The sequence below is a fragment of the Vitis vinifera genome, chromosome 14 (genome assembly GCF_030704535.1).
Source record: "Vitis vinifera cultivar Pinot Noir 40024 chromosome 14, ASM3070453v1".
In the NCBI taxonomy this organism is placed as follows: Eukaryota; Viridiplantae; Streptophyta; class Magnoliopsida; order Vitales; family Vitaceae; genus Vitis; species Vitis vinifera.
Genome location: NC_081818.1, coordinates 5,441,671 through 5,466,022, shown reverse-complemented (window position 1 = coordinate 5,466,022; position 24,352 = coordinate 5,441,671). Strand labels below are relative to the sequence as shown.

General features: G+C 36.2%; 1 protein-coding gene and 2 long non-coding RNA genes across 5 annotated transcripts in view; 2 read left to right on the top strand and 1 right to left on the bottom strand.

Annotated features, from left to right (window-relative positions):
- LOC104881429 (uncharacterized) overlaps positions 1–10,021 on the top strand; it is a 64,088-nt gene extending 54,067 nt beyond the window's left edge. For all 3 annotated transcript variants that reach the window (XR_787477.3, XR_009467674.1, XR_009467673.1), the window contains one exon: positions 9,707–10,021. This is a non-coding gene — a long non-coding RNA (uncharacterized LOC104881429). The remainder of the gene's footprint in view (positions 1–9,706) is intronic.
- On the top strand, positions 839–5,521 carry LOC100852422 (uncharacterized). The gene is made up of 2 exons (XR_787476.3): positions 839–1,189; positions 5,169–5,521. It is a non-coding gene; the product is annotated as an uncharacterized LOC100852422 (long non-coding RNA).
- An 8,687-nt stretch (positions 10,022–18,708) lies between the features above and the next one.
- On the bottom strand, positions 18,709–21,719 carry LOC100245148 (uncharacterized). The gene is made up of 4 exons (XM_059742675.1): positions 20,573–21,719; positions 19,666–20,475; positions 19,452–19,570; positions 18,709–19,342 (listed from the first exon to the last, which is right to left on the bottom strand). The coding sequence occupies exons 1-4, from the start codon at positions 21,282–21,284 to the stop codon at positions 18,863–18,865; spliced, it is 2,121 nt and encodes a 706-aa protein (XP_059598658.1). The 5' UTR covers positions 21,285–21,719; the 3' UTR covers positions 18,709–18,862.
- Between the last annotated feature and the right edge of the window lie 2,633 nt (positions 21,720–24,352).

Sequence of the window (24,352 nt, the reverse complement as noted above, 5' to 3'; positions counted from 1 at the left end):
ATTATATTTTACCAATATATATATATTATAATATTTAAATTCTCAAAGTTAGCAAATGTTTTTCCTATTTCCAAAAAAGGAAATAAAAGAATTTAAATTTCATTCTAATTTTCAACAAGTATCATATCCGATAAAATCCATAATCTTAAAAAATTTTGAAAAAATTCGTTTTTTTTATCAAAATTTTTCTAAACGTCGATCAAGGTTTAACTGATTCAATTTGGGAGAATCACTTGTTGCAGAGAAGTGAATGATGAATGGGTCTCTAACTTTGCAAAGAAGATAAACATCCGACTTGAAGAATGAGATAAGAGGGTAAAATAGTAAATTTAGGTTATTTTATATTATAAAATGAGTTTAATGAATCAGAATACCACCTACTTTTTATTAATTCAAATTCGACTTATAAGTTGAATTTGATTTCTGCTTAAATAATTTTTTATTTTATTTCTATCTTCTTAACATTTATCCAAACATAGGAATAAGGGAGAAAATGAATGAAATATTTATTCTCACTCCCTATTCTCGGATACCATACACCTCCTAAATTGTATCATCTTCTGTGAATCCGATTGTGAATGTGAAGTAAATAATCCCATAACCTTATCTTCAAATATAAGCCACTGACGTATGTTTCACAACTCACATCATATTCAAAACTTTTTATCATTTTGTTTGTTTTCTTCATTGGTCTAGTTGCTTTCACCAGTCAAAGTTAATATTAATGGGAGCTCATCCTTTGTAGACATGGGCTCCACATTGGATAATAGCTCATGAAAGGAATCCAAGTCTCAATATATTTGTTTTGTTGAAAATAAAAGCACAACAAAAAATAAAAGCACAACAATCTCTTATACTTTCTTAATAATAATAACTAAATCGCAACCTTATAATTTTTTAAACTTTGAGAGTCTTAACACATGTGTAGACCCCCTCTTCCGGGGAGGAGTTTTTGGGGTGATTTTTCTATCATGATTACCCTTCTGACCACCCCGAGATTTAAGCTGATGGGGGCGGCCAGATTAGAGAGGAGCAGAGAGTAGGTGAGGGCTGTAGGAAAAAAGAAAGGCGGGAAAGGAAAGACAGCTAAGGGGAAGGGATTGGAAAGAAAGAAAGGGCAGAGCAGAGGAAGAGGGGAGGGACTCATACATTTTTCCGATTGGTTCCCGCTAGGAGAGAGCTCTTCCAGGTGCGAATATTGTGGATCTTCTGTTTACATTTTCTTGTTGCATTGTTCTTCATGCATTTTCCTTGATGTCTTTAGCTTTTATTCACTGTTTGGATGCAACTTTTCTGCTTCTCTCTCGTTTTTTTATGATTTTCACTTAAGGATATTTATGCATATGAGAGCATCAGAATCATACATATATTCTCTGTCCTTCCCTGTACCTGGAGCTTGGAGCATGCATGGATATCTCTATCTCTCTCTACCCACACCCTAATGCATGTGTTCATCTAAACATACCGCCCAAAACCCATTCTTTCTCTGTATCCTCATGTCCTTTATCCACCCCTACCCACTCATTACGCATATCTCATGCCCACACCACTACCCGCTTTTCTGAAACACCCCTCATACCCATCTCCTTTTTCTATCACACCCATTTGTAGCAGCTAACCTCACCACCGATACCAGCCCATCCTTCACATCCAAACCACCCAAAGCCCATCTACCATGGCGCGGAAGTGACAACGGTGACATCTTCAGGTTACTGCCAGCTCGCTGCCGTCGCGTCCCTCTCCATCGCATCGCTGGTGGTAGAGGCTCCTTGGCTGAAGGCGACACCCAAGTGGAAAACCAGCTTTGTTGGAGATTGAAGGCAGGCTTGGGTCGTTTGGGCTTATGGACCTGGGTTTTTTTTTTTAATTTAATGACCTGGGCTTTTGCTGGAGATGGAGGCAGGCTGGGCTTCTTTTAATTTAGTGGGCTTATGAACCTGGGCTCTTTTTAATTTGATGACCTGGGCTTGTGATGGAGATGGAGGCGGGCTGGGCTTCTTTTAATTTAATGAGTTTACGGACCTGGGCTCCTTTTAGTTTAATGACCTGGGCTTAGGATATTATTATTTATATTATTATTATTATTATTATTATTAATTCAACTTTTAAAATCTTATTATTATTATTATTAATTCAATTTTTAAAATCTTACTATTATTATTGTTATTAATTCAACTGTTAAAATATTATTAATTCAACTTTCAAAACCTTATTATTATTATTATTATTTCAAAATCTTATTATTATTATTATTATTATTATTATTATTATTATTATTATTAATTCAGCTTTTAGAATCTTATTATTATTATTAATTCAACTTTTAAATTATTATTATTATTATTATTATTATTATTATTATTATTATTATTATTATTAATTCGACGTTTAAAATATTATTTTTATTTTTATTATTATTAATTCAACTTTCAAAACCTTATTATTATTATTATTTAAAAATCTTATTATTCTTATTATTATTATGATTATTATTATTATTATTATTAATTCAACTTTTAAAATCTTATTATTATTATTAATTCAACTTTTAAAATCTTATTATTATTATTAATTCAACTTTTAAAATATTATTCTTATTATTATTATTAATTCAACTTTCGAAATCTTGTTATCATTATTATTATTATTCCAAAACCTCATTGTTATTATTATTATTATTATGGTTATTATTATTATTATCATTATTATTAGCATTATTATTAAAAATCTATACTCTCTCTCAGTTCAATTTCCTAATATTATTATTAGCATTATTATTATTGTTATTATTAAAAATCTATATCTTCACAATTTAATTTCCTAAAGTTCATTTCTTATTATTATTATTATTATTATTATTATTTATTATTAAAAATCTATATTCTCGCATTTCAATTTCCTAAAGTTCACTCCTTATCATTATAATTAATACAAATTCAACTTTCAAAACCCATATTCTCACAAATCAATTTCCTAAAGTTCATTTCTCATCTTCTTTGACAAATTTCATTTTAATTACCGAAGCTCTAATCTTTTAAATTTAATTCTCAATACTCCAATTTTCAAGTAAATTTCAAAAATCCAGTTTTCACTCGAATAGTTTTAATTCCGTTCCGGTTCTTAAATAATCTTCTGATCTTCTTGATTCTACATAAGCAATAATAAATTCTTCATAATTCAAAAACACGGAATTTGTGAGACTAGTTCATGAGTAATAAATTGGGCTTTGGTGGGGGCCCTATGTGTGATCCTTTTTTGATTGTCAATTGTCGTACTTAATGTATTTTGCTTAAGCTTTGTTTTGCACTCCGATATGCATGAGTTATATTTTGTGTTCCTTAATTGTGCACTAATCCCGTTTCTTTATAGCGCATTGTGGCTCGTGGCCAAGGTACGCATCCACTCTCATTCTAGTCAATCTCTATTGCGTGTTTTGATTCCCATATTGTGTATAATTTAGGTTAGTATCCATTGACTTTCTCGTTGATTGCCACGTCAGTTTCATTGTATTAATAGAGACCCGACTCTAGGGACTTAGAGGGGTGCTACGGTTTATACTGTACCTTCCCGATAAGTAACTTGACCCCCGAACCCGATCCGGTTTTTCGTAGATCACCTTTTCCAAAATAAGGAGTCACACTTAGGGTTTTTTTTTTTCTTATTTTGTTTACCCTTTTAAAAATAAAATAAAAATAAGTGGCGACTCCAAGTCATTTTTCTTAATAAAATAAAAATCAAGCTCGCCATCGAGTGGGAAACGCATGAGCTGAAATGCGGGGTCCACAACATGATCAATGGTATGAAAGCAAGAAGAGAAAGATATGGATGTAGTAAAACCAGAGTGAGCCAATGGGAAGGAGTTAGGACCCAAAAATTAATAAATAACAATAATAACAAAGTTGGAATAGTAGGCGATAATTGATTGCTAAGTGAAAATGAGAGCATGTCCCAATTTCCAAAGACTTTAAATTTGATCAACATTGATGATGCATCATCAATCAATGACTGAAGCATAGTTGTAAGCTCTCATGTCCTTTCGCCATCCTTTATCTACTACCCACCCCCCACATTTAGCGTTTTGTGAAAAAGTATTCCTTTAATATAAACATATATATCCTCACTATTTCACAACTCACATCATATTTAATACATTTTATCGTTTTCTTTATTTTTTTTTCATTGGTCTAATTGCTTTCACCAATTAAATTGATACAAATGGGATCTCATCCTTTACGGACATGGGCTCCACATTGGATAATAATAGGTCATGTGAGGAATCCAAGTTTCAAGATATTAATTTGTTTTCATTGGAATTAAAAGCACTACCATCTTAGTAATAACACCCAAATCAAAACCTTACAATTTTTTAGACTTCATGAGTCTTAATAGGTCATGTGAGGAGGCGGCTCTGTGATGCCCCTTACTGGCACAGAGCCAAATATACTCCGTGGTCCTACTCGAATAAAATAAATAACGTCCCAACAACATGAATTTTGAGATTATTTAAAATCTTTTAATATTAAAAAATATAAAAATACAAAAAAAAAATCTTAAATTAATATATTTTTATACACATAATACTACAAATAAGTTTGATTAAATAATAAGTCACAATTATTATTTTCTATTAATGTGTAGAGTTATGGAATATATGATAGTGTTAATACTTAAAAATACTCTCAATTTTATTTTGGTTATAATGATAGGATATGCAAAATCTTCACTATTCTTGGTTTTCTATGGGGAGAACTTTTTGTTTTCTTTATTATTCTTCCTAGTGCAGGTTATTAATTTGTTTTCATTGGAATTAAAAGCACTACCATCTTAGTAATAACACCCAAATCAAAACCTTACAATTTTTTAGAATTCATGAGTCTTAATAGATGATCAATGATCTCAGTTGAAAGTGTTGATGGATGTAAACGCATAAAAATCAAAATAATAACACCCAAATCAAAACCTTGCAACTTTTTAGATTTTGAGAATCTAAACACATGATCAATGGTATCCAAAAATGTTTGTCCACTTTCATTCTTAGCAGAAAGCGTTGATAGATATAAACATATGAAATTCAAAGGGCTAAATCAAGAATGGTAATCCATTTTAAGTACTAATTTTTTGAAAAAATTTTAATTATTATATTAAAGTGTTGTGGGACTCAAACGCAGGTGGAAATGGCAGCCTCTGGAATTTAGAATCGCTGAGATAAACGCAAGGTTTCCGTTAACAGGTCACATCATATCTCATAAATGTCTCATCTTTTTCTACCGTCTTCGTTGCTACAGCTGTTTCCACTGATTGTGTGGTTAATAACGGGAAGCCCTTTTCTGCACTGCATATACATGGGTCCCACACAATAAATAATAATAATAAAAGGGGATTCGTGCAGAGGGAATCCAACGCTGAAGATTTTTGTCTTTGTTTGAAAATGCAAGCATGAGAGGGTCTTGTTACTCTGTTTACATTTCGCACTCAATCTCATTGAATAGTGAATACCACCAAGTCTGATATTTTGCTCTAACTTTTAAGTACGGGCAGTACTAATGATCTTACAAGTTTGCTGAAAATTTTGAATTATTATATTAAAGTCATATAAAATTAATTGCTGGAATTTTCATAAATTTAATACAAATTAATAAAATTAAATAGAATTAATAGATAAGGTATCATTTGAATACACTTTTATTTCTATAATTTTTCAAACACAAAAAATATTCACAATCTGTCAATTATATTTTTGGTTTTTGTAAATATTAAATATATTTGGTGTTTATAATTTGTTTTTATTTTAAAAAATAAAAAGTAAAATGTGTTTGTTAATCTAATAAAAAAAGAAAAATAATATAATAATTTTTTTTATTTTATGGATGAAATTTTTTATTGTTATAAGAGGGACTCATATATTGTTGGTCTAGGGTGAGACGGGTGATAATTTTGCATTTTAATTTTTTTATAAAAGAAAATAGAAATTAAACAAATTCTATATCTTTAATTTTTATTTTTTATTAGATTTTAAAAATTAAAAAGTAAAAAATAGGTTATCAAAACGTGAATTATAAAATTATTTTTAAAATTACATCTAAAAAACGGAAAACTGTAAAGAGATGTCTAAATAATATTAAAAATAAAAGAGACTTGATATCTTTTTATGTAATATATTTTTCCTTAAAAATATTAAAATTGTGATAAACTATATCTTTTTCACTTCAATTTTTAATCTTTTAACAAATTAAATATTAGCACAATATAAAATATGTTACATATCCAAATTGATCCTGGATATTAGAGATAAAATGTAAGCATTCAATCAAATATTGTTGTTTAGTTTAGTGGTGTGTCATTGGCAAAGCATCAACGAGAATGTACTGAGATGATGGCTTATTGAGATTTGATTCTGGAAAGGACAGCTTGGGTTTTTAACTACTATAGGAAATTGGGAAAAATATTTTAAAAATGATAGTCGTAAAAGTATTACAATAGTTTTAACCATGTTGAAAATTGTTTCTTGGAAAAATATTTTTATATTAGTCACATGAATTTTGAAATTATTTAAAATCTTTTAATATTAAAAAATATAAAAATACAAAAAAAAAATCATAAATTAATATATTTTTTATACACATAATACTACAAATAAGTTTGATTAAATAATAAGTCACAATTATTATTCTCTATTGATGTGTAGAGTCATGGAATGTAGGATAGTGTTAATACTTAAAAATACTCGTAATTTTATTTTGGTTATAATGATAGGATATGCAAAATCTTCACTATTCTTGGTTTTCTTTGGGACGAACTTTTTGTTTACTTTATTATTCTTCCTGGTGTAGATTGTGCTTAGCCGAATCTTTACTAATTTTATGATGTTATAATGAAATTACATCATACAACATATTTTGTATATAAAAATAAATGTAATTAATTAGCTTCTATCAATTAATTCATATACATTTTTTGAATGATCACTTTTGTACTCACCTAAGATGTTAAAATGTAATAATTTTAGTAAGCCCAAAGCTCCAAAACCTCTGAATTTTCAAACCCCGAGTCATTGATATGGATTTCGGACTCACATCATATTTAATACCTTTTATCTTATTCTTTGTTTTCTTTATTTGTGTAGTTGCTTTCACCAATTAAAGTTAGTACCAACTTGAGCTCATCCGGGTTCCACAATAGATAATATCTCCTAAGGAATCCAAGTCCCCATATATTTGAACCTCACAATTTTTTATACTTTGAGAGTCTTTAAGACTTGATCAATGATCAATGGAAATAATTTAGCAGCCAAAGGAGACCAAAACTTGAATGTGTTGTGGGAGTCAAATGCAGGTGGGAAATGACAGATCATGGAATTTAGAATCGCTGCTTGTGATTTCATATGTGCCTTATTGAGAGTAATAATGGATGGGAGCCCCTTTTCTGTAGATATAAGAATGGTTTATGTAAAGGAAAGAAATTTGTCTTTGTTATTGAAAACTGACAGCCCACTTTCATGTGAGTTACATGCCACGTATTTGTATTCATTTATTGGTGGTTATAGTTTTGTTTTTCATTTTCATCAAAAGGAAATCAAATAAAATTTTGCTATTTTTTCTAAATTTTTTTTTATGATTATAGCTGAGATTGAGACACCCTTATTATTGGTTTAGTAAATAAATAAATAAATGGGTAAATTAGGTGATAATTTCCCATTTTAAAAGTTAAAAAAAACAAAAAATAGAAGTGAAACAAATTTTATAACTTGATACGTTTCTTTTTTTTTTTTTTTATAAATAGAATATATTAATAAATTCTATATATAAATATATATATATATATATTTAAAATAGATTTAATTTATATCTTTAAAATTAAGATATAATTTTTTTTTTATATCTCAACATTTGACTATTGAATTGGGTTGTGGGAGTCACATCACATGGAGGTGATTTGAACATGGAATGACAGCCACATCCCTCAAATTATGTCTCCATTTAGAGGTCACATCATGTTTCATTTTTTTCTATTTTCTTCATTGCTACAGCTACAGCTGTTTTCACTGATTCAGGTTAATAATGGAAGCCCTCTTCAGTATTGCAAAAGGGAATTCGTGTACAGGAATCAAAGGCTGAAGATTTTTGTCATTGTTTGAAAATGCAAGCATGATATGACTGGGTCTTGTGACTCAGTTTACATTTCAGACTCACCCTCGGTATCCCAAACGCCCAACCGCGCCACTGCTGAAAAGACACGCTGCCTAGGAAATCCCAGAGACGGCAGCTCATCATAAATACCCTATTTTTCCTTTTCGCCCCCGCGCACCACATGGCCCAATGAGCGCAAAAAGTAACCTTAGTTTCAAAAACAATCATTTTTTAACTCATCCATTCTGCCCGGGCAAAATCGGCAGGTTAAAAGGGGGGCATTGTAGGGACTCCTCTCCCTGATAACACGTGGCGCGCTTCGCTATCCGGAGCAACTCCATCTGGACTCCGCAAAGTGGGACACGTGGCACGCATTGCTATCCGGATCAAACTTCATCCGGACTCCCTAAGAGGACATGTGGCGCGTTCCCCTATCCGAACTCCCTCAGGGAGAAGCACACGTCACTCCCGAATGTCACGTTCGGATGATAACATATCTTATCCGGATCATTGATTGAAATGAGCAAGTCTTGCTACATCATTCCGACAGCCTGCCACAACCCACAATCCGTCGCCTGCAGAGCGAAAGGACAGGAGTGGTGGCAGGTCACCTCCCACGATCCGCTGCCTGCAGAGCGAAAGGACAGGAATGATGGCAAATCACCTCCCACGATCTCTGACAGCCCCCATAGGGTGATGATGACCCTGCCACCACCTTGGAGTTATCATGACGAGCCAAAAAGTCCTCCCATCATTAAAGAGGGAGGACGAGCTTCTGACACTATATAAAGGAACCTTCACACAAGGAAGAAGGTAAGCTTGTTATACCTAGAAAAATGCCAACTGCTTAATCTCTCTAAACATGGTTGACAAAACCATCGGAGGGTGTGTCTGGACACCTTTTGCAAGGACGACTGAACCAGAAATCTATCTTGGTTGAAAGCGTGCGTCCACTTGACAACTACGTGGATCATCGGGACGCAAGACCTCAACACCAAGAAGACTGAAACTTAAAAGAGTTATAATATAGTCACATGCAACTGGTGAATGGCACACGCTGGAATTTAAAGTCACTAATTGTAATTTTTTTCTACTTATTTATAAATTTAAAATTAATTTTTCTACCAAAAGATATTTTTTAAAACTATCCTACCCTCGTAAAAAATCCAACCAAAGGCGTCCCATATCATACAAATAAGTTTTGCAGTCATTCACAGCTCACATCATGTTTCATTGCTACAGCTCTTTTCACTGATTCACGTTAATAATGGAAGCCTTTTCTGTAGTGCATATACATGGGTCCCATAATAATAATAATAACTACAGGGGATCCGTGTGAAGCCCTTGGGCTGCATATTTTTGTCTTGGTTTGAAAATGCACTCGATCTCATTCAATTTCCATTTTGCTTCAAGTTTATCTTAAACTGACAATTGATTCACTTTAATCACTCTAGGTATGGAAAAAGCCAAATGATGACCATGAGCATGGAGATGCATGCCAGGTAATTTTCACTTGTGTTGTTTGAATCCATGTTTCTATTTAACTCTTGTCAGCTTGATTTTATTTTTGGCCGATAAAGGCAGCAAAAGTGGAATTTTTCAGAGTATTTTCCTTGGTGAGAGAGGACTTGTTTTTATAATTATTTGTTGAATTTTTTAACATATGAAGTTGATAGCATCTCAACTTTTCCTGGCAAAGCCTGAAGCTGGGAAGCTAATTGCTGCCACCATCACATTTTTTATAGCATCTACATCAAGTGTTATGCTCATAAGCCTTTTTTGTACTGGTGCCTATGCTTTGCCTCATGTTTCTTTTCAATAATAAAACAGACCTACTTATGAATGGTGTTGGCTCAGTGACGAATGTCAAAATCTGAAACTCCTATCATTCATTATATTATGCTTCCTGACTCCGCAAAGAACAGGTCCTATATTTGAATCTATCTCATTCTATTTTGAGATGAGATTGAAGATCAATACCATTTCATGTACATAAGTCTTTAGTCTTTTTTCTATCTCCTTCGTAACCTTGCGTATTATATTTAAACTTTTGCTAAAAGTTACAAAGCCCAAAGTCTTCAATATCCATGCCGACACCATTGTCACTTGCTCAACCACATGAAGGTTACTGATCAAGTCTGAAAAGGGACTGCATCATTTTCTCTTTCAATCATCCATTTTTTCTTGATTAATTGATTTAGCTCATGTCTGGAATTTTTTTGTCTATGCATGTTTTTAGGTAATATCTTGAGAATCAGTAGCGAAAAAAGTTTGGTTGGTTATGCCTAGTCCTTAAAAATGTTATACATCCTACATACATTCTTTGTTAGAATTTGAAAAGGATCAATATTTCTTTACTGTTGATGGACAAGGCAGCTCTCCTCGGAAGCGTATCGATCATGTCAAGGATCTAATAATAATATATGTTTAACAATTGTTTGCGAGTTCTAATTTTTGTGAAACGGGTTGGTATGTGTTTTAAATTTATTTTATTTTATCTTTTTTAGGTGTTTCATTTTACACATTTATTTTAAATTTATTTATTTTATTTTACTTTAGTGGTATGTTTCATTTGCCCTAGCCTCTAAGAAATGGTTAATGAGGAGCTAATCCTTTGTCTCTCCACGTAAGTAGTGGTGGTAGTTATAAGAGTGATCTTCACATCCTTTAAGGTCATTTACATGTGATGATAAAAGAGAGGTGCATAGTTTGTCTATTTGAAGTGGTCTAATAGAAAGAAGACTTTCTCACTAAATTTGTACCTTAATTAGCTACAAGTGCTTTCATAAGACAATCAAACATAAATTCAAATGCATAATATCTATAAGTAGAATTTCATCATGAAAATTTTCAGGGAATATCTCCTATATGTCTAGTTTATCATCCAAGTGGCCAAATTAATTAATTAGATCCCATTTACTACCAGATTTCATAAGAGATGTCCAGAACAAAGTAATTTTCCATAGCATGAGAGAATTAATTTTTTAATTAACTTAGAGATGTCTTAAAAATTCTACAAAAATTCACACAACTCATTAATATGTCTACTTTATATGAAAAATAATCATAGGACAAGATCATATGCATAATATATTTAAAATTAAATTAACATCTCGCAGCTCTAGAAGAGCACCTGTGCAATAGGTGCAAGAAGAAAAAAAAATCATATCTCTCATTTCAATAATTATTTCTTAATATTTTATATGTAAAAAATTGAATTTAAGAAGTATAAATTAAGTGAAAAATGTCCAAAGAAACTAAAGAGGTCATTTAATAATTTAATTTTAAGAAACAAGATTGAGTGTCTAAAACAGAGTGACAACTAAACCTTTTGAAAGATTGATTTATATCTTTTAATTGGAAAAATTATTTTTCACTAAAAAAAAAATTCTAAAATCAAATTCAAGAAGTCTACAATACTACAAAATAATTAGAAAAATTTTAAAAAGTTTTTGAATGGTCGGATTTCAATTTACAAGTTCAAAGGTGAAGTGAACTATCAACAATGGTAATAAAAAACAATTTTTAGAAAATTTCATATATAGAGATTCTCCAAATTGATCCTAAAGATAATTTCAATCATGTATCAAACAATATTTAACACCAATCATCAATAATTTTCATTCAAACTTTAATATATGATCATCAATGATTCTTTAAAACTAAAAAAACGCATATATCAAAAGATCAATAAGTCAAAGAGAAAAGACTTGCGCAAAAGATTCTTGGAAAAGTGGCAACATACCTCTCCTATGTCCCAGAATGATGTTTTATCTTTTTTCCAATGTAATGTCTTCTCAAGCGTCTTTATTATGCCTTTGATTGCGCATTTCCACCGTTAATGCTAATAATTGTTGGCTCATAATAGTTGTTTTGCCTTGATGAGCCTTAAAGTATGGTGTTTTGGTTTCATAGTAGTCATGTCAATCAAGACATTTAATGTTTGTTACAATCGATGCATTCCAGGCGAAGTTGAATAATGCTCGGTTGGTTTTGTCTGTCTAGATCTCGTGAGTGCACGAATTTGGTGGTCTTATGCCCATGGGCGAGATGGTGATTGGTCTTTATACTAGACTGCTTGTGATTCGTGCCCTAGGCGGACGGAAGCCTCCCGTAGTGTGAACCTTCCTTTTTTAAGGAAATCTGGTGGTCTCCATGAATCCCATGCAATTGGATTCGTCTCTTCCCCCAAAGTCCTTCCCATTTGAATCTCTTTCCTTTCAAAACAAAGATCTCTTTTGTAAGTGAATATCCCCAATATTTGCACTCCATTTGTAGTAGTGATCCTCATTCCATATAGTTGGTGGCATTTCCTCATGAAAAGCAATAAGGAAATAGAAGTTAGTAACCATTTGTGGGGGCTCCCCTCCACATGTCATTCCACGTTAGTTTCCAACCCCAGCACTATTCGGATAACGGGACAAGTAGTGTTCAGATTCTTCCATCCGAACCATGTCCAATTCATCTGGTCACAGACAAGAAGGGGCCCTTCCCCTATGAGGACAAGCGACAAATAAGACTGGACTCCCTAAACAGACGAAACCACCCAATTAAGCCTTTAAGGCCCACTGTTATGTGTAATCATTCACATCTGACATGGGAATGGCTGATGGGATCTCCCCTAATCCTCAAGTCCATGTCAACTAATTACCACTCACAACCTTATACCACTAGCAAGTTGAAGGGACAAACGGTTGCACGGTCAAACATCATGGCATATCATTTGACGGTACCTACTAGTCGCCCAAAGCTGTAATGATTGTCTTGCCACCCGCAAGACAATCATTATTACAGAGAAGGTCAAAGTGTTTAGTCAGCATTACAGTGGTTTTCTCTTCAGCACTATAAAAATCCTCTTAAGGCACAAACAAGGTAGGCACGCATAAGCTGACCTACTCACTCCCTCCTTTGAGGAGCCTAGTTTATTTTTGTCTAACTTTAGCTTTGAAGGGGCGTGCTCGGACCACCTGTCTGGAGATCCTTTGTGTAGGAAAGAAGCTCACCAATCTCCTCATTGCTGGGTAGGAGCTCTAAAAGGCACAACGTAAAGAGGAAGACTGTCTAATCCTTGTTAACTTAAATGGATCTGACTCCAGTTGGATGGAAACTAACATTGGTGTCGTCTGTGGGAACGTTTAAGGATGTCAACACCCTTTAGAAGTTGATCGTCAGCTATGGGTAGTGAGGACTACTTTGACTGGCGTGAAAGCATGGAAAGACGCCAACGAGAGAGTGAGCAACATGTACAATCCCTACTTCACGAGACTAGGAGACTTAAGGAAGAGAATGACAAGTTGTGTGCCCAAGTATCGTCATCAAGCCCTTCTCATAAGCGACAGCCTAAGAGCCTGTGAGCAACCTCTATACAAAATGACGATGCGTATTTTCCCAGGAACATAGAGTCTTCCTCTAGCAGTCATGAGATATAATCAAAAGAGAAGCTTCCACCAACCCGCTCGGTGTAGTTGGAAGAGAGTTTTGACTCCACCTAGGTCTCAACAAAAAGAAGGCGTGATAGGAGGTCATGTCTATCTCACGCAATACAGGCCTAGTTGGGACCCTGGTCACCTAGCATAGGAGGAAAACCTTACGTAGTAGAAACTCTGGAGGCCTGTTTGGGTCCCTCGGCCACAACAATCATGTTAGAATGACCCTCCCATCCGCCCAAATAGTGGCAAGCGAAGACTTCAGTGAACCGAGCTCCACCTGGCTCCGTCACCCGATGACTAGATGACATGCTCTGCACGTCGTTTGGCCTTCATATCATTAACTATGAACCCTCAAGGAAGTTCATGGTACCAAAATTTATGACGTACGACGAAATGAGCGATTTGTTCGATCATATTATGTACTACAGGCAACTCATGACCCTGGACATAAGGAATGATGCACTGTTATGTAAAGTCTTTTCAACGAGTCTGCACGACTAGGCTTTTTCATGGTTCCATTGCCTTTCGAAGGGCTTCATGGACAATTTTTGGGATCTATCGAAAGCCTTTGTGGGACACTACTTATGTTCAACTTGCCACAAGCAGAACATAAACACCCTACAGAACATTAAGATGCAGGAAAACGAATCCTTAAGAGACTTCATGAAATGGTTTGGACAAGTTGTGCTCCAAGTGGAGCCTTGTAGCATATACTCTATCCTATAGATCTTTAAGAGAAGCATATTTTCGGGTATGCCGTTTTTCGAATCTCTCACAAAAAAACCACCACCGACAATGGACGATTTGTTCAGGCGAGCCAAAAAGTACTTAAGGCTCGAAGACGACGTCAACGCGGCCACTCAGCAAGTCCTGGTCGCTAATCGTCCGACAAGAAACGACCATGCAGGAAGCTAGAAGCCTTCAAACCAATTGAGGCAAGCTAGTAAGAGGCGGGACGACCAGCAGCAACCGAGTCAGGTTAGCCTAACCCCTCTCAGTATCTCATACGAAAAAATCATCCAAATGATCCGCGATCTGTTTGATTTCAGGTGGCCAAAGCCGATCAAAACAGATTTGGCTAAATGGGATCGGAACCGTAGGTGTGCCTATCACAAAGATCATGGCCATACCATGAAGCAATGTAGAAATCTCCACTACCTAGTGGAAAGATTAATCAAGGTTGGGCACTTGAAGCAATATGTCTGCACGGCTGGTGGGCAAAAGGAACTGGCTTGAGATTTGGTCAACCAATCCCCCACAACTTCAACAACTCCCAAGGTTGTTATCAGCTACATTCATGGTGGCCCCATTGACAAAAAATAAAACTCCAAGCAGAAAAGGCAAAGGCTGCTCCGTGCAATATTTGTAAGGGAATGGATCAGTTTCATTCAACATAACTTGGCAGATGGGAGTACGCACCCCATTGATGGCATAATTACCTTCCCCCAGTCAATGCTAACCGGGTATTACAGCCACACGAAGACGCCCTGATCTTGACCCTAGGAATAAGCGTGTTTAATGTAAGAAGAGTTCTAATCGATCTGAGCAACTCAACTGACCTCTTAAAATTGTCTGCCTACAAGTAAATGAGACTCCCACTGATTCATGCCCAGATGGTGTCTCAACTGATTCACGTCCAGCTGGTGCTCCTTGGATGAGGGAGTAATCAACAAAATTTTTAACCTATTACACCATATACTAGGGTAGCAAAGACAAAGCTACTATAGTATAGTGGCTCTAGGATCGTTCACTAGGAAGGATTAACAAGTTATCAATGATATCAATTCAAAGTGAATTGGTCTTGTTTCATTTCAAGGTTAGCTTAAGAAATAAAACACAAACTTTGATTGGTAAAGATTTAGATTCAAACTAACTAACAAAACAAGTAATGGGAATAACTTAGGAAGAAAAGCATTCCTTGGAGAGTTAGGTTCACTGGGGTGGTTCCTCATGCAAAAGACATAGCTCTGGTCAGATGGTTCATTACCTCGCGTTAGAGATTCAACATATAGTCAATTCTCTAACCGGTGTTGTACAGATACATCCTTTAATTAGATTTCAACTTTAATTCTCTCACTGATACAACTTGCAATGGTTTAAGCCTCTCACTTAGCCTTAACCATTCAAGGTGACCTTTAACCTTGGACTTCCCTTCTCAAGCTCGCAAGAGATAACTAATGGATGTCTCCTTGGAGTCCAAAAGCTTACCAAGTGTTGGCAATTCCAGAAAATCCTACCCTAAAGTCACCTCCCAGAGGCTCGCAAGGAGTAAACTAGTGCATTCCCATGGTTGGAAATCACTTGCCTTACCAAGTGTTGGCCTAGGTGACTCTAAGGTGTTTTAAGTTAACTAAAAACATAGAAATCACTAAAAGACTTCACTTCCTCTTCATTACTGGCTAAAACCACAAAGCTTTGCATTCTTGCACTTGGAACCTTCCCCGGCAACCTTAGCTCCAAGGAACTAGAGGTTTAGTTACTCATTCTCTGGGGAAAATTCCTCAGAGAGTTCATAACTTAGTAAGAAAATAAAAATACGAAGTGAGAAGGTAAGGCAAAACAAAGGCCTGAACTTTACTTGCTTTCCCAAAAATTTACAAAGGGTCTCCTCTTCTGAGAATAGGCTCTTGAAGAGTATTTATATGAACCTAAAACAAAACTAAATTATTACATGGATATTTGTTCTTTTTACTAACTTAAAAGCTAAGGAATCTTGTAATTGGTGGCTTACAAGGAGTATTTTGGGATTTAGACAACAAAAATCTGATGGAAAATATCTCCCAATATCGGTAGCAAATATCGGGAAGCACTATGGACCATTTCGCAAGAGAAAATGATGTCTGCGAGATTTCGCAGACACACAAAAGGGCTGCGAAATCACTTCGCAGCAAAAAGCTATTCTCGCAGGGCTGCGAAGTTGGCTTCCACCTTGAGGTTCTCAGCTTCCAGCTTGCGGCATATATCGGGCAACTTCAGGAGGAAATCCACTACACTGTACAAAAAGGCTGCGAAATCACTTCGCAACAAAAGGGTGATTTCGCAACACTTTGCAAAATGCTTCCTTCAGCTTGGAGTGATTGACTTGCAATGGTTGTAACTTCTTCGTTTCAACTCCGAATTGCGCACCGTTTGAAGCATTGGATTGTTGACTTCCTGAGCTTTGAAATGGTATATAGCATGCATCAATTGGACTTCAGAAAGTGCTCCAAAAGTGGCTGCCACGACTGTCATCAAGAATATGCTTCATGGCAGATTCTCTTTACTTCTTCTCCTTGCATTCCGGATTTACTCTTGGCAAATGACTTCCAAGCTTTGCCCAAGATTCCTCATAACTCTCCTCAATCTTGGATTGCTTTGGTGATCAAATTACTAACAAAAACACCAAAACTTACACAAAGTGATTAAAATTGCTTTCAAGGGTCCTTAACATGCCAATTGAGTTAAAAGACCAAAACTACTACTCAAAAGTGTTTAAAAGGATTAATTTCAAGCTATCAAATAACACTTTTTGAGTAGTAATCACCACCATCTACCCTAGAAAACCCAGGGCGGGTACTATCTGGATTCAGTGGAGCCACGACAGCCTTTCTAGGAGACGCTGTATTACTTGTCCAAGCTGGTCTGATCACCCAAAATGTGCAATTCTCGGTGGTAGAGGATTTATCCCATTTCAATGCCATCATGAGACGTGTATGGCCTCACAGCATGAAGGTCATTCCTTCTACGTATCATTAGATGGTGAGCTATTTCATCGAGGATGGGCAGATCGATCTTTTTGGCAGTCAATTGGCTGCATGCCAGTGTTATCAAGTAGTGCTTGAATCCAGACATCCGACCAATAATGAGCCACACCCAGAACTATCAAATAAGGAGGGGCAGTAGCAATTACTAAGCCTAGTGGAGAAGGATCCATCCGTAGTCGACCCACTCCAACCACTGCATTTCTCATGCGGTATTGACCAAGTTACCTATGCCAATTCTCTCCTTATGCTGGATGAAATGAAACTACTTGAAAGCGTGCTCCAACAAAACAAATACATCTTTGCTTGAACTCATTCAGACATGCCAGGAATCCATCCATTTGTAGCCTCACACCGGCTCAATGTCACACCTTTCTCACAACTCGTCCACTAGAAGATTCGACGCTTCTACTCGGACAGGCAGAGAGGATCATCTAGGCCGAAGTTGACAAGTTATTGACAATTGGATTTATCAGGGAAGTTGAATATTCAGACTGGCTGGCAAATGCGGTGGTCATCCCAAAGAAGGGAAGGAAGTGGCGAGTCTACGTCAATTACACCAACTTGAATGATGCTTGCCCAAGGGATAGTTTTCCTTTGCCGGAATAGACCAAATAGTAGATGCCATTGCCGGGCACGAAATGCTCTTCTTCATAGATGCTTTCTTCGGGTACCACCAGATCCCCATGTTCCAACCAGATGAGGAAAAGATGGCCCTTGTGACACCACAAGGGTTGTATTGCTATAGGGTTATAACGTTTAGGCTTAAAAATGTTGGTGCTATGTATTAAAGGTTGATGCTAAAAATCTTCAAACCCTTGATAGGTCGAACTATAGAGGTCTACATAGATGACATTGTGGTAAAAAACATGACCCGAAATGAACACTCCCAACACCCAGAAGAAATTTTTTGACTAATATGGGTGTACAACATGAAGCTTAACCCGACTAAATACACTTTTAGTGCTAGCATAGGAAAATTCTTAAGATTTATGGTAACTTAAAAGAGAATCGAAGTTAATCCAGATCAAATAAAAGTCGTTCTTGAGACACCTACCTTAAGTAGCAAAAAGGAGTTGCAATGTTTTATAGGTCGTCTAGCTGCACTAGGGCGTTTTATAGCCCATTTTATAAACAAATTGAGGCATTTCTTCCTCATACTTAAGAGGCAAGCATAGTTTTAAAAGGCTCAAGGCGCACCAAGGCGCAAAGTAGTCCTGGAGCCTAAGGCGCAAGGCACATCTAAGGCGCGGGCTTTAGTGAAGTGAGGCGCACCCTAATTTACATATATATTTTTATATAATATAATCAAATTTAACAATCATTTATTTGTCCTAAACACATAAATCATCAAATATCATCCAAAACTTCAATTTAATAAACAAAAAACATAAAAATAAAGAACTCCAAGCATAAAAACAAATCCAAATCCATATTGCTAATTGCCTAATACATATCCAAATCCAAAGTTTCCAAACCTAAAGGTCCAAAACATGAAATTTGTCCACAATTCAAAAACATCATTAAAAAACACTTAAATCACAAATTTGTCCACAACAAGCAATCATCACTCCTCCTCTAAATCAACAAAATCATCATCATCATCATTTCCATCACCACATTTGTAGCCTTCCCCATTTTCTTCATCTGCTGAATCAACCATGTCTCCATCTTCATCTTCATCTATTAGTGAATAAGAAGGCAAAGTTCTAGAACTTGAAGCTATCCCCCTTGTTGGTGGTATTATGCTTGAGCTTGCTCTAGCTCTAGTATCAAACCTGGCTTCCTCAGCTCCAGCAGCTCTAGCAACATCACCCCATGTCAAATTGTCATCATCAAATACAAAATCATCTTGTGCACCTCCATGAGAATCCTCATATTCCATTCTCCCTATCAACCATTCATTGCTATCATCTATATCTTTCAAGGAAATTGGGTCAATGGTGTTACGTTCATTGTATCTTCTCTTCAAGGCTCGATTATACTTGATGTACACCAAATCATTCAAGCGTTGATGATCTAACCTATTTCTCCTCTTGCTATGAATCTGCAAAAATTCATAAGCTCATAAATATATTTTAAAATTTTAACTTTTAAGTTACATTCAAGACTCTATTAGACTATTACTTGTAATTATTTTGGATTTGGTCACTCACATTCTCAAAGATGCTCCAATTCCGTTCACAACTTGATGCACTGCATGTTAAGTTGAGGACTTTCATTGCAAACTTTTGCAAATTTGGAGTTAAAGCTCCATATGCAGCCCACCATTCAGCTGTAGTATAGATATTAACAATTTAGTGAAACAATTCACCTATTTTAGCAAAAATACAATCTAATCATTTAAATAAACAAAACTAAATAACTAACCTGGTGCTCTAGTCTTTCTTGTCCTAACAGCGAACTCATTCCCGAATAGTCCTTGGGCATTTGTGAACAAACTCACTTCGGCCACAACTTTTTCTTGCTTAGCAGGGTCTCTTGTTAGCCTTAAGATGCATTTATACAAATCACTCATAATGTCGGCATCATGCTCTATTTCTGGCTTATCATAGAAGAATTCCGGGTTCAAAAAGTACCCTGCTGCATGCAAAGGCCGATGAAGCTGAATCTCCCACCTCTTATCAATGATGTTGAAGATTTCTTTGTACTTCTCTTCATTTCCATTAAAACTTCTCACAATTGCATCCTTAGCTCTATTCATGGCCTCATAGATGTATCCCATAGGAGCTTTTTTTTCACCATCAACCAAACGAAGCACACGAACTAGGGGACCCGAAATCTTTAAGCAAAACACAATAGTGTTCCAAAATGAAGGCATTAGAACTATGTTGGCTATAGTTTTCCCCTTCTGCTCTTTTGCCCATTTACTATCTGACCAATCTGAGCTTGTAAACATCTTCCTCAAATTGTTTTTTTGTTCATGCAATCGCGATAATGTGATGAAAGCAGTTGCAAACCGAGTCTTAGCAGGCCTAAGCAATTCCCTTTGTCCAGTAAACCGCCTCATCATGTTGAGTAGCCCTGAGCGATTATAAATATACCCATTTAGTGATATAGCCCTCTCCAATGTCCTCTTGATGTTTGGTAGCTTTCCAATATCTTCCAACATCAAGTCAAGGCAATGTGCAGCACATGGTGTCCAATACAAATGTGGACGCTTTAATTCTAACAACCTCCCTATATGAAATTGTAGATAATAAATTTACATAAGTTCTCAAGATAAATAATTCAAATTTTAAAAGTAAATAAAAATTCAAGAAATAGTATTTATTACCTGCCATCACATAACTTGAGTGATTATCTGTTATAACTTGAATAACATTCTCTTCACCAACTTGCTCTACCCATTTGTCAAGTAACTCAAACATCTTTTCTCCCGTCTTAATCATTGAAGAAGCATCAATGGATTGCATGAACATGGTTCCCTTTGAACAATTAACCAAAAATTTCACCAAAGTTCTCTCTTTCCTATCGGTCCATCCATCCGACATAATTGAACATCCATTTTTCCCCCATTCCACCATATGATCTTTCATCAAATCTTTTGTGAGAGCCAATTCTTTCTTAAGGTTAGTAACTCTTACCTCATGAAAAGTTGGTCCCTTCATACCCACACCATATTGGCCAATAGCCTCAATCATTGGTTGGAAACTCGGATATGTGACTGCATTAAATGAAATAGCAGCCTCATACATCCATCTTGTGATAAGCGTGCAAACTCTTTCTCTTACTTCCTTTTTGTAGGCATCATTGATGGTAGTTTGATTCATCTTTCCACTCCTTTGATTTTGAACAACCATCTCTGCATTAGGAGTGAAAAAATGATCTATAGGACCTTTTTGTCTTGGTTTTTTTTGAAGAAAACGTCCTACCACCACTTCCTCCTCGGTTACTACCTCCACTAGAAATGTTGGTGATATTCGTTCTACTATTAATCTCCTCACCAATATCTTCATCTTCCAAACCAAACAAATCTTCATTAACATATTCGCTCCCCATATTCATTTGCTCTTTTTGATTTTTCTTGGAACTCATATACTCTTCCATTTCTTCTCTAACATGTTCCGGACATTTTCTACACTTTTTAGCATTTCTATATCCACCAACAAGATGTTGTTTGTGTCTATAGATGCCTCCTTTGGTTACTTTATCACAAAAAATGCATATGATGGTGTTCAAATCTTTTTCATTAACCAAACGACCATATTTCCACCCTAGATCTCTTCTTCCACTTGCACTAGAGTCCACTTGAGTCTCACTCTCATTATCCATCTTGCAAACAAATTATCTATACTCCACAATAAAATAATTATAATTAAATTAAGAAAAAAAATTGAAAAAAAAATGCATATCACATTATCAAATATCACATTAACAACAAATATGCATGAGTGCTTTTTATTTATTTATTTTTATTTTGTAAAATTTTCATGTCAAAAACTCAAAATATAATATTTATATTTTTTTAAAAAAAAATACCAATGAGAGTTATGAGGTAAGAATGGAAAAAAATGCAGAAAAGTGAAGAAAAAAGAAAAATACCGAGGTCCGGAAGGTACGTGACTATTTCCTCTTTATTTTTCTCCTATTTTCCCTCTATTTTTCTTCTTATTTTTCTTCTTCTTCTTCACTTCTCCAGCACGGAAGAGGCTAGGGCAAAAAATGGCAGTGGTCTCGGATTGAAAAACAGCAGAAAAGGGGGCTGGATGGAAGGAGATTTTATGTTTTGAATAACAGGGTCCAAAACGATGTCGTTTTGGTCACTGTTCACTTAAGTGCACAGTGTCCAAACGGCGTCGTTTTGGGCCCATAAAATATAAAAAAAAAACTGAAAAAAAAACTAGGGCTGCCCCGTCTCTGCAACCCGACTGGAGGAAGAAGAAGAAGAAGAAGAAGAAGAAGAAGAAGAAGAAGGAGAAGGAGAAGGAGGAGTGCGTACCTGGTCGGGCCGTCGGAGGCGACTCGGGCGACCGCCTCGCGCCTTGCTGGAGGCGAGCGCCTTGCGCGCCTAAGCGGCGCCTTCGTGAAGGGGCGTCGCCTCTCTTCAGGCGAGGCGCCGGAGGATGGCGTCACGCCGCCCCGAGCCTAGGCGCGCCTTAGGCGCGCCTTTCAGAACTATGGAGGCAAGCGCAATTGGTTGGAAAGATGAGTGCAAGTGGGCATTAGATCGAGTCAAACACTACCTTACTAAGCCACCTATTCCAAGTAACCCTCAGTCAGGTAAACAACTCTACATGTATTTGGTCATGTCTAACTATGTGGTTAGTGCTGTTTTATTTCATCACATAAAAGATAAAAAATAGAGGCTCATTTACTATGTAAGCAAAGCTATGGTGGATGTAGAAACCGATACTCCAGGATGGAGCAAACGACCTTAGCCCTCAAAAGCACCGTCCGGAAACTCCACCCATACTTTCATGCCGACCAAGTGATCGTACTCACAAATCAACCACTCAGAAGCATCTTGCACAAGTCGGACTTATCCAAATGAATGTTGAAGTAAGCCATCGAGTTAAGTGAGTACGGAATCAAATACTGGCTAAGATTGGCATTGAAATGACAAGTTATGGACGACTTTATATCTTAACTTCCCCAAAAACCATCTTACTTGGATGAGCCCCTTAGGGAAGGATTGTGGATACTTCACGTAGATGGAACATCTAAAGCCTCCTGTTCCGGGGTGGACCTAATCTTATAGTCACCTATCGGGGAATTGCTAGAGTAGACTATCCGGCTCAGTTTTCCTGCTTCAAACAATGAAGTTGAATACGAGGCAATCTTGGCTGGGATGGACCTTGCCTTAACTTTATCGATAATCAAGTTGAAAATATGTAGCGATTATGAGTTAATCGTCAAGCAAATTTAGAAAGAGTATAAAGCTAATGGCGAATGTATGGCTCGCTACCTCACCCTGGTAGAAGACTGCTTAGGAAAGTTAGATGAATAAGCAGTTAGACGAGTGCTCCAGACATAAAATTTAAAGGTTGATGCATTGACCGGAATAGCTACTACTCTCGCTATAAAGAAAGTCGTAATGCTGCCTGTCTACCTCCAGGCCGCAACCTCAATTGCGACAGTACCAGTATATAATACTATTGAGATGGGCCCTGGATGGATGCATGAAATTATGAAATATATCCAAATGGGAGAACTACCAAATGATGAGAAGCATGCTCATAAGATTCATGTACAGGCCGTCCGCTTCACTCTAATCAATAGCAGCCTTTATAGGCGATCTTTTAAAGAATCGTACCTGAAATGTTTGAACAATCCAAAGACCCAGTAAGTCCTAGCTGAACTCCACAAAGGTGTGTGCAGCAATCATCTAGGCAGGCGAACATTAGCATATCGTGCTCACACACAAGGATACTATTGGTCCACCATGAAACAAGATACTGAAAATTATGTTAAGAAGTGTGACCAGTGTCAGTGGTACGCTCCCATCCCCTGTATGCCATCTGAAGTTCTTAATCTAATAATGAGCCCTTGGTCATTCGCGCTATGGGGGATGGACATAGTTGGCCTCTTACCTATTGCAGCCATGAAAAAAAAGTTTCTACTCATAGCTACTGACTACTTCAGCAAATGGGTAGAAGCAGAAGCCTATGCTAGCATCAAAGACAAAGACGTCTCTAGGTTTGTTTGGAAGAACATCGTTTGCCAGTTCGGGATTCTATAAGCAATCATAGCAGACAACGGGCCGCAATTCAACAGCATCGCATTCAAAACCTTCTACTCAAAGATAAATATTAAAAATTTATATTCCACGCTTTGCTATCCTCAGAGTAATAGGCAAGTAGAGGCAACAAAAAAAACCCTACCAACTGCACTAAAGAAAAGGCTGGAATGAGACAAAGAAAAATGGGTAAATGAATTGTTGGGGGTTCTATGGGCATACCGAACAACGCCCGGGTGGCCTATAGGGACCACTCCTTTCGCCCTCGCCTATGGAATGGAAGTTGTTATTCCAACTTAGATTGGTATGTCCACCTCCAAAATAGTCGTGCAAGGTCAAAGATATGACACTTAAGAAATTGTGAGGCAACTAGATTGG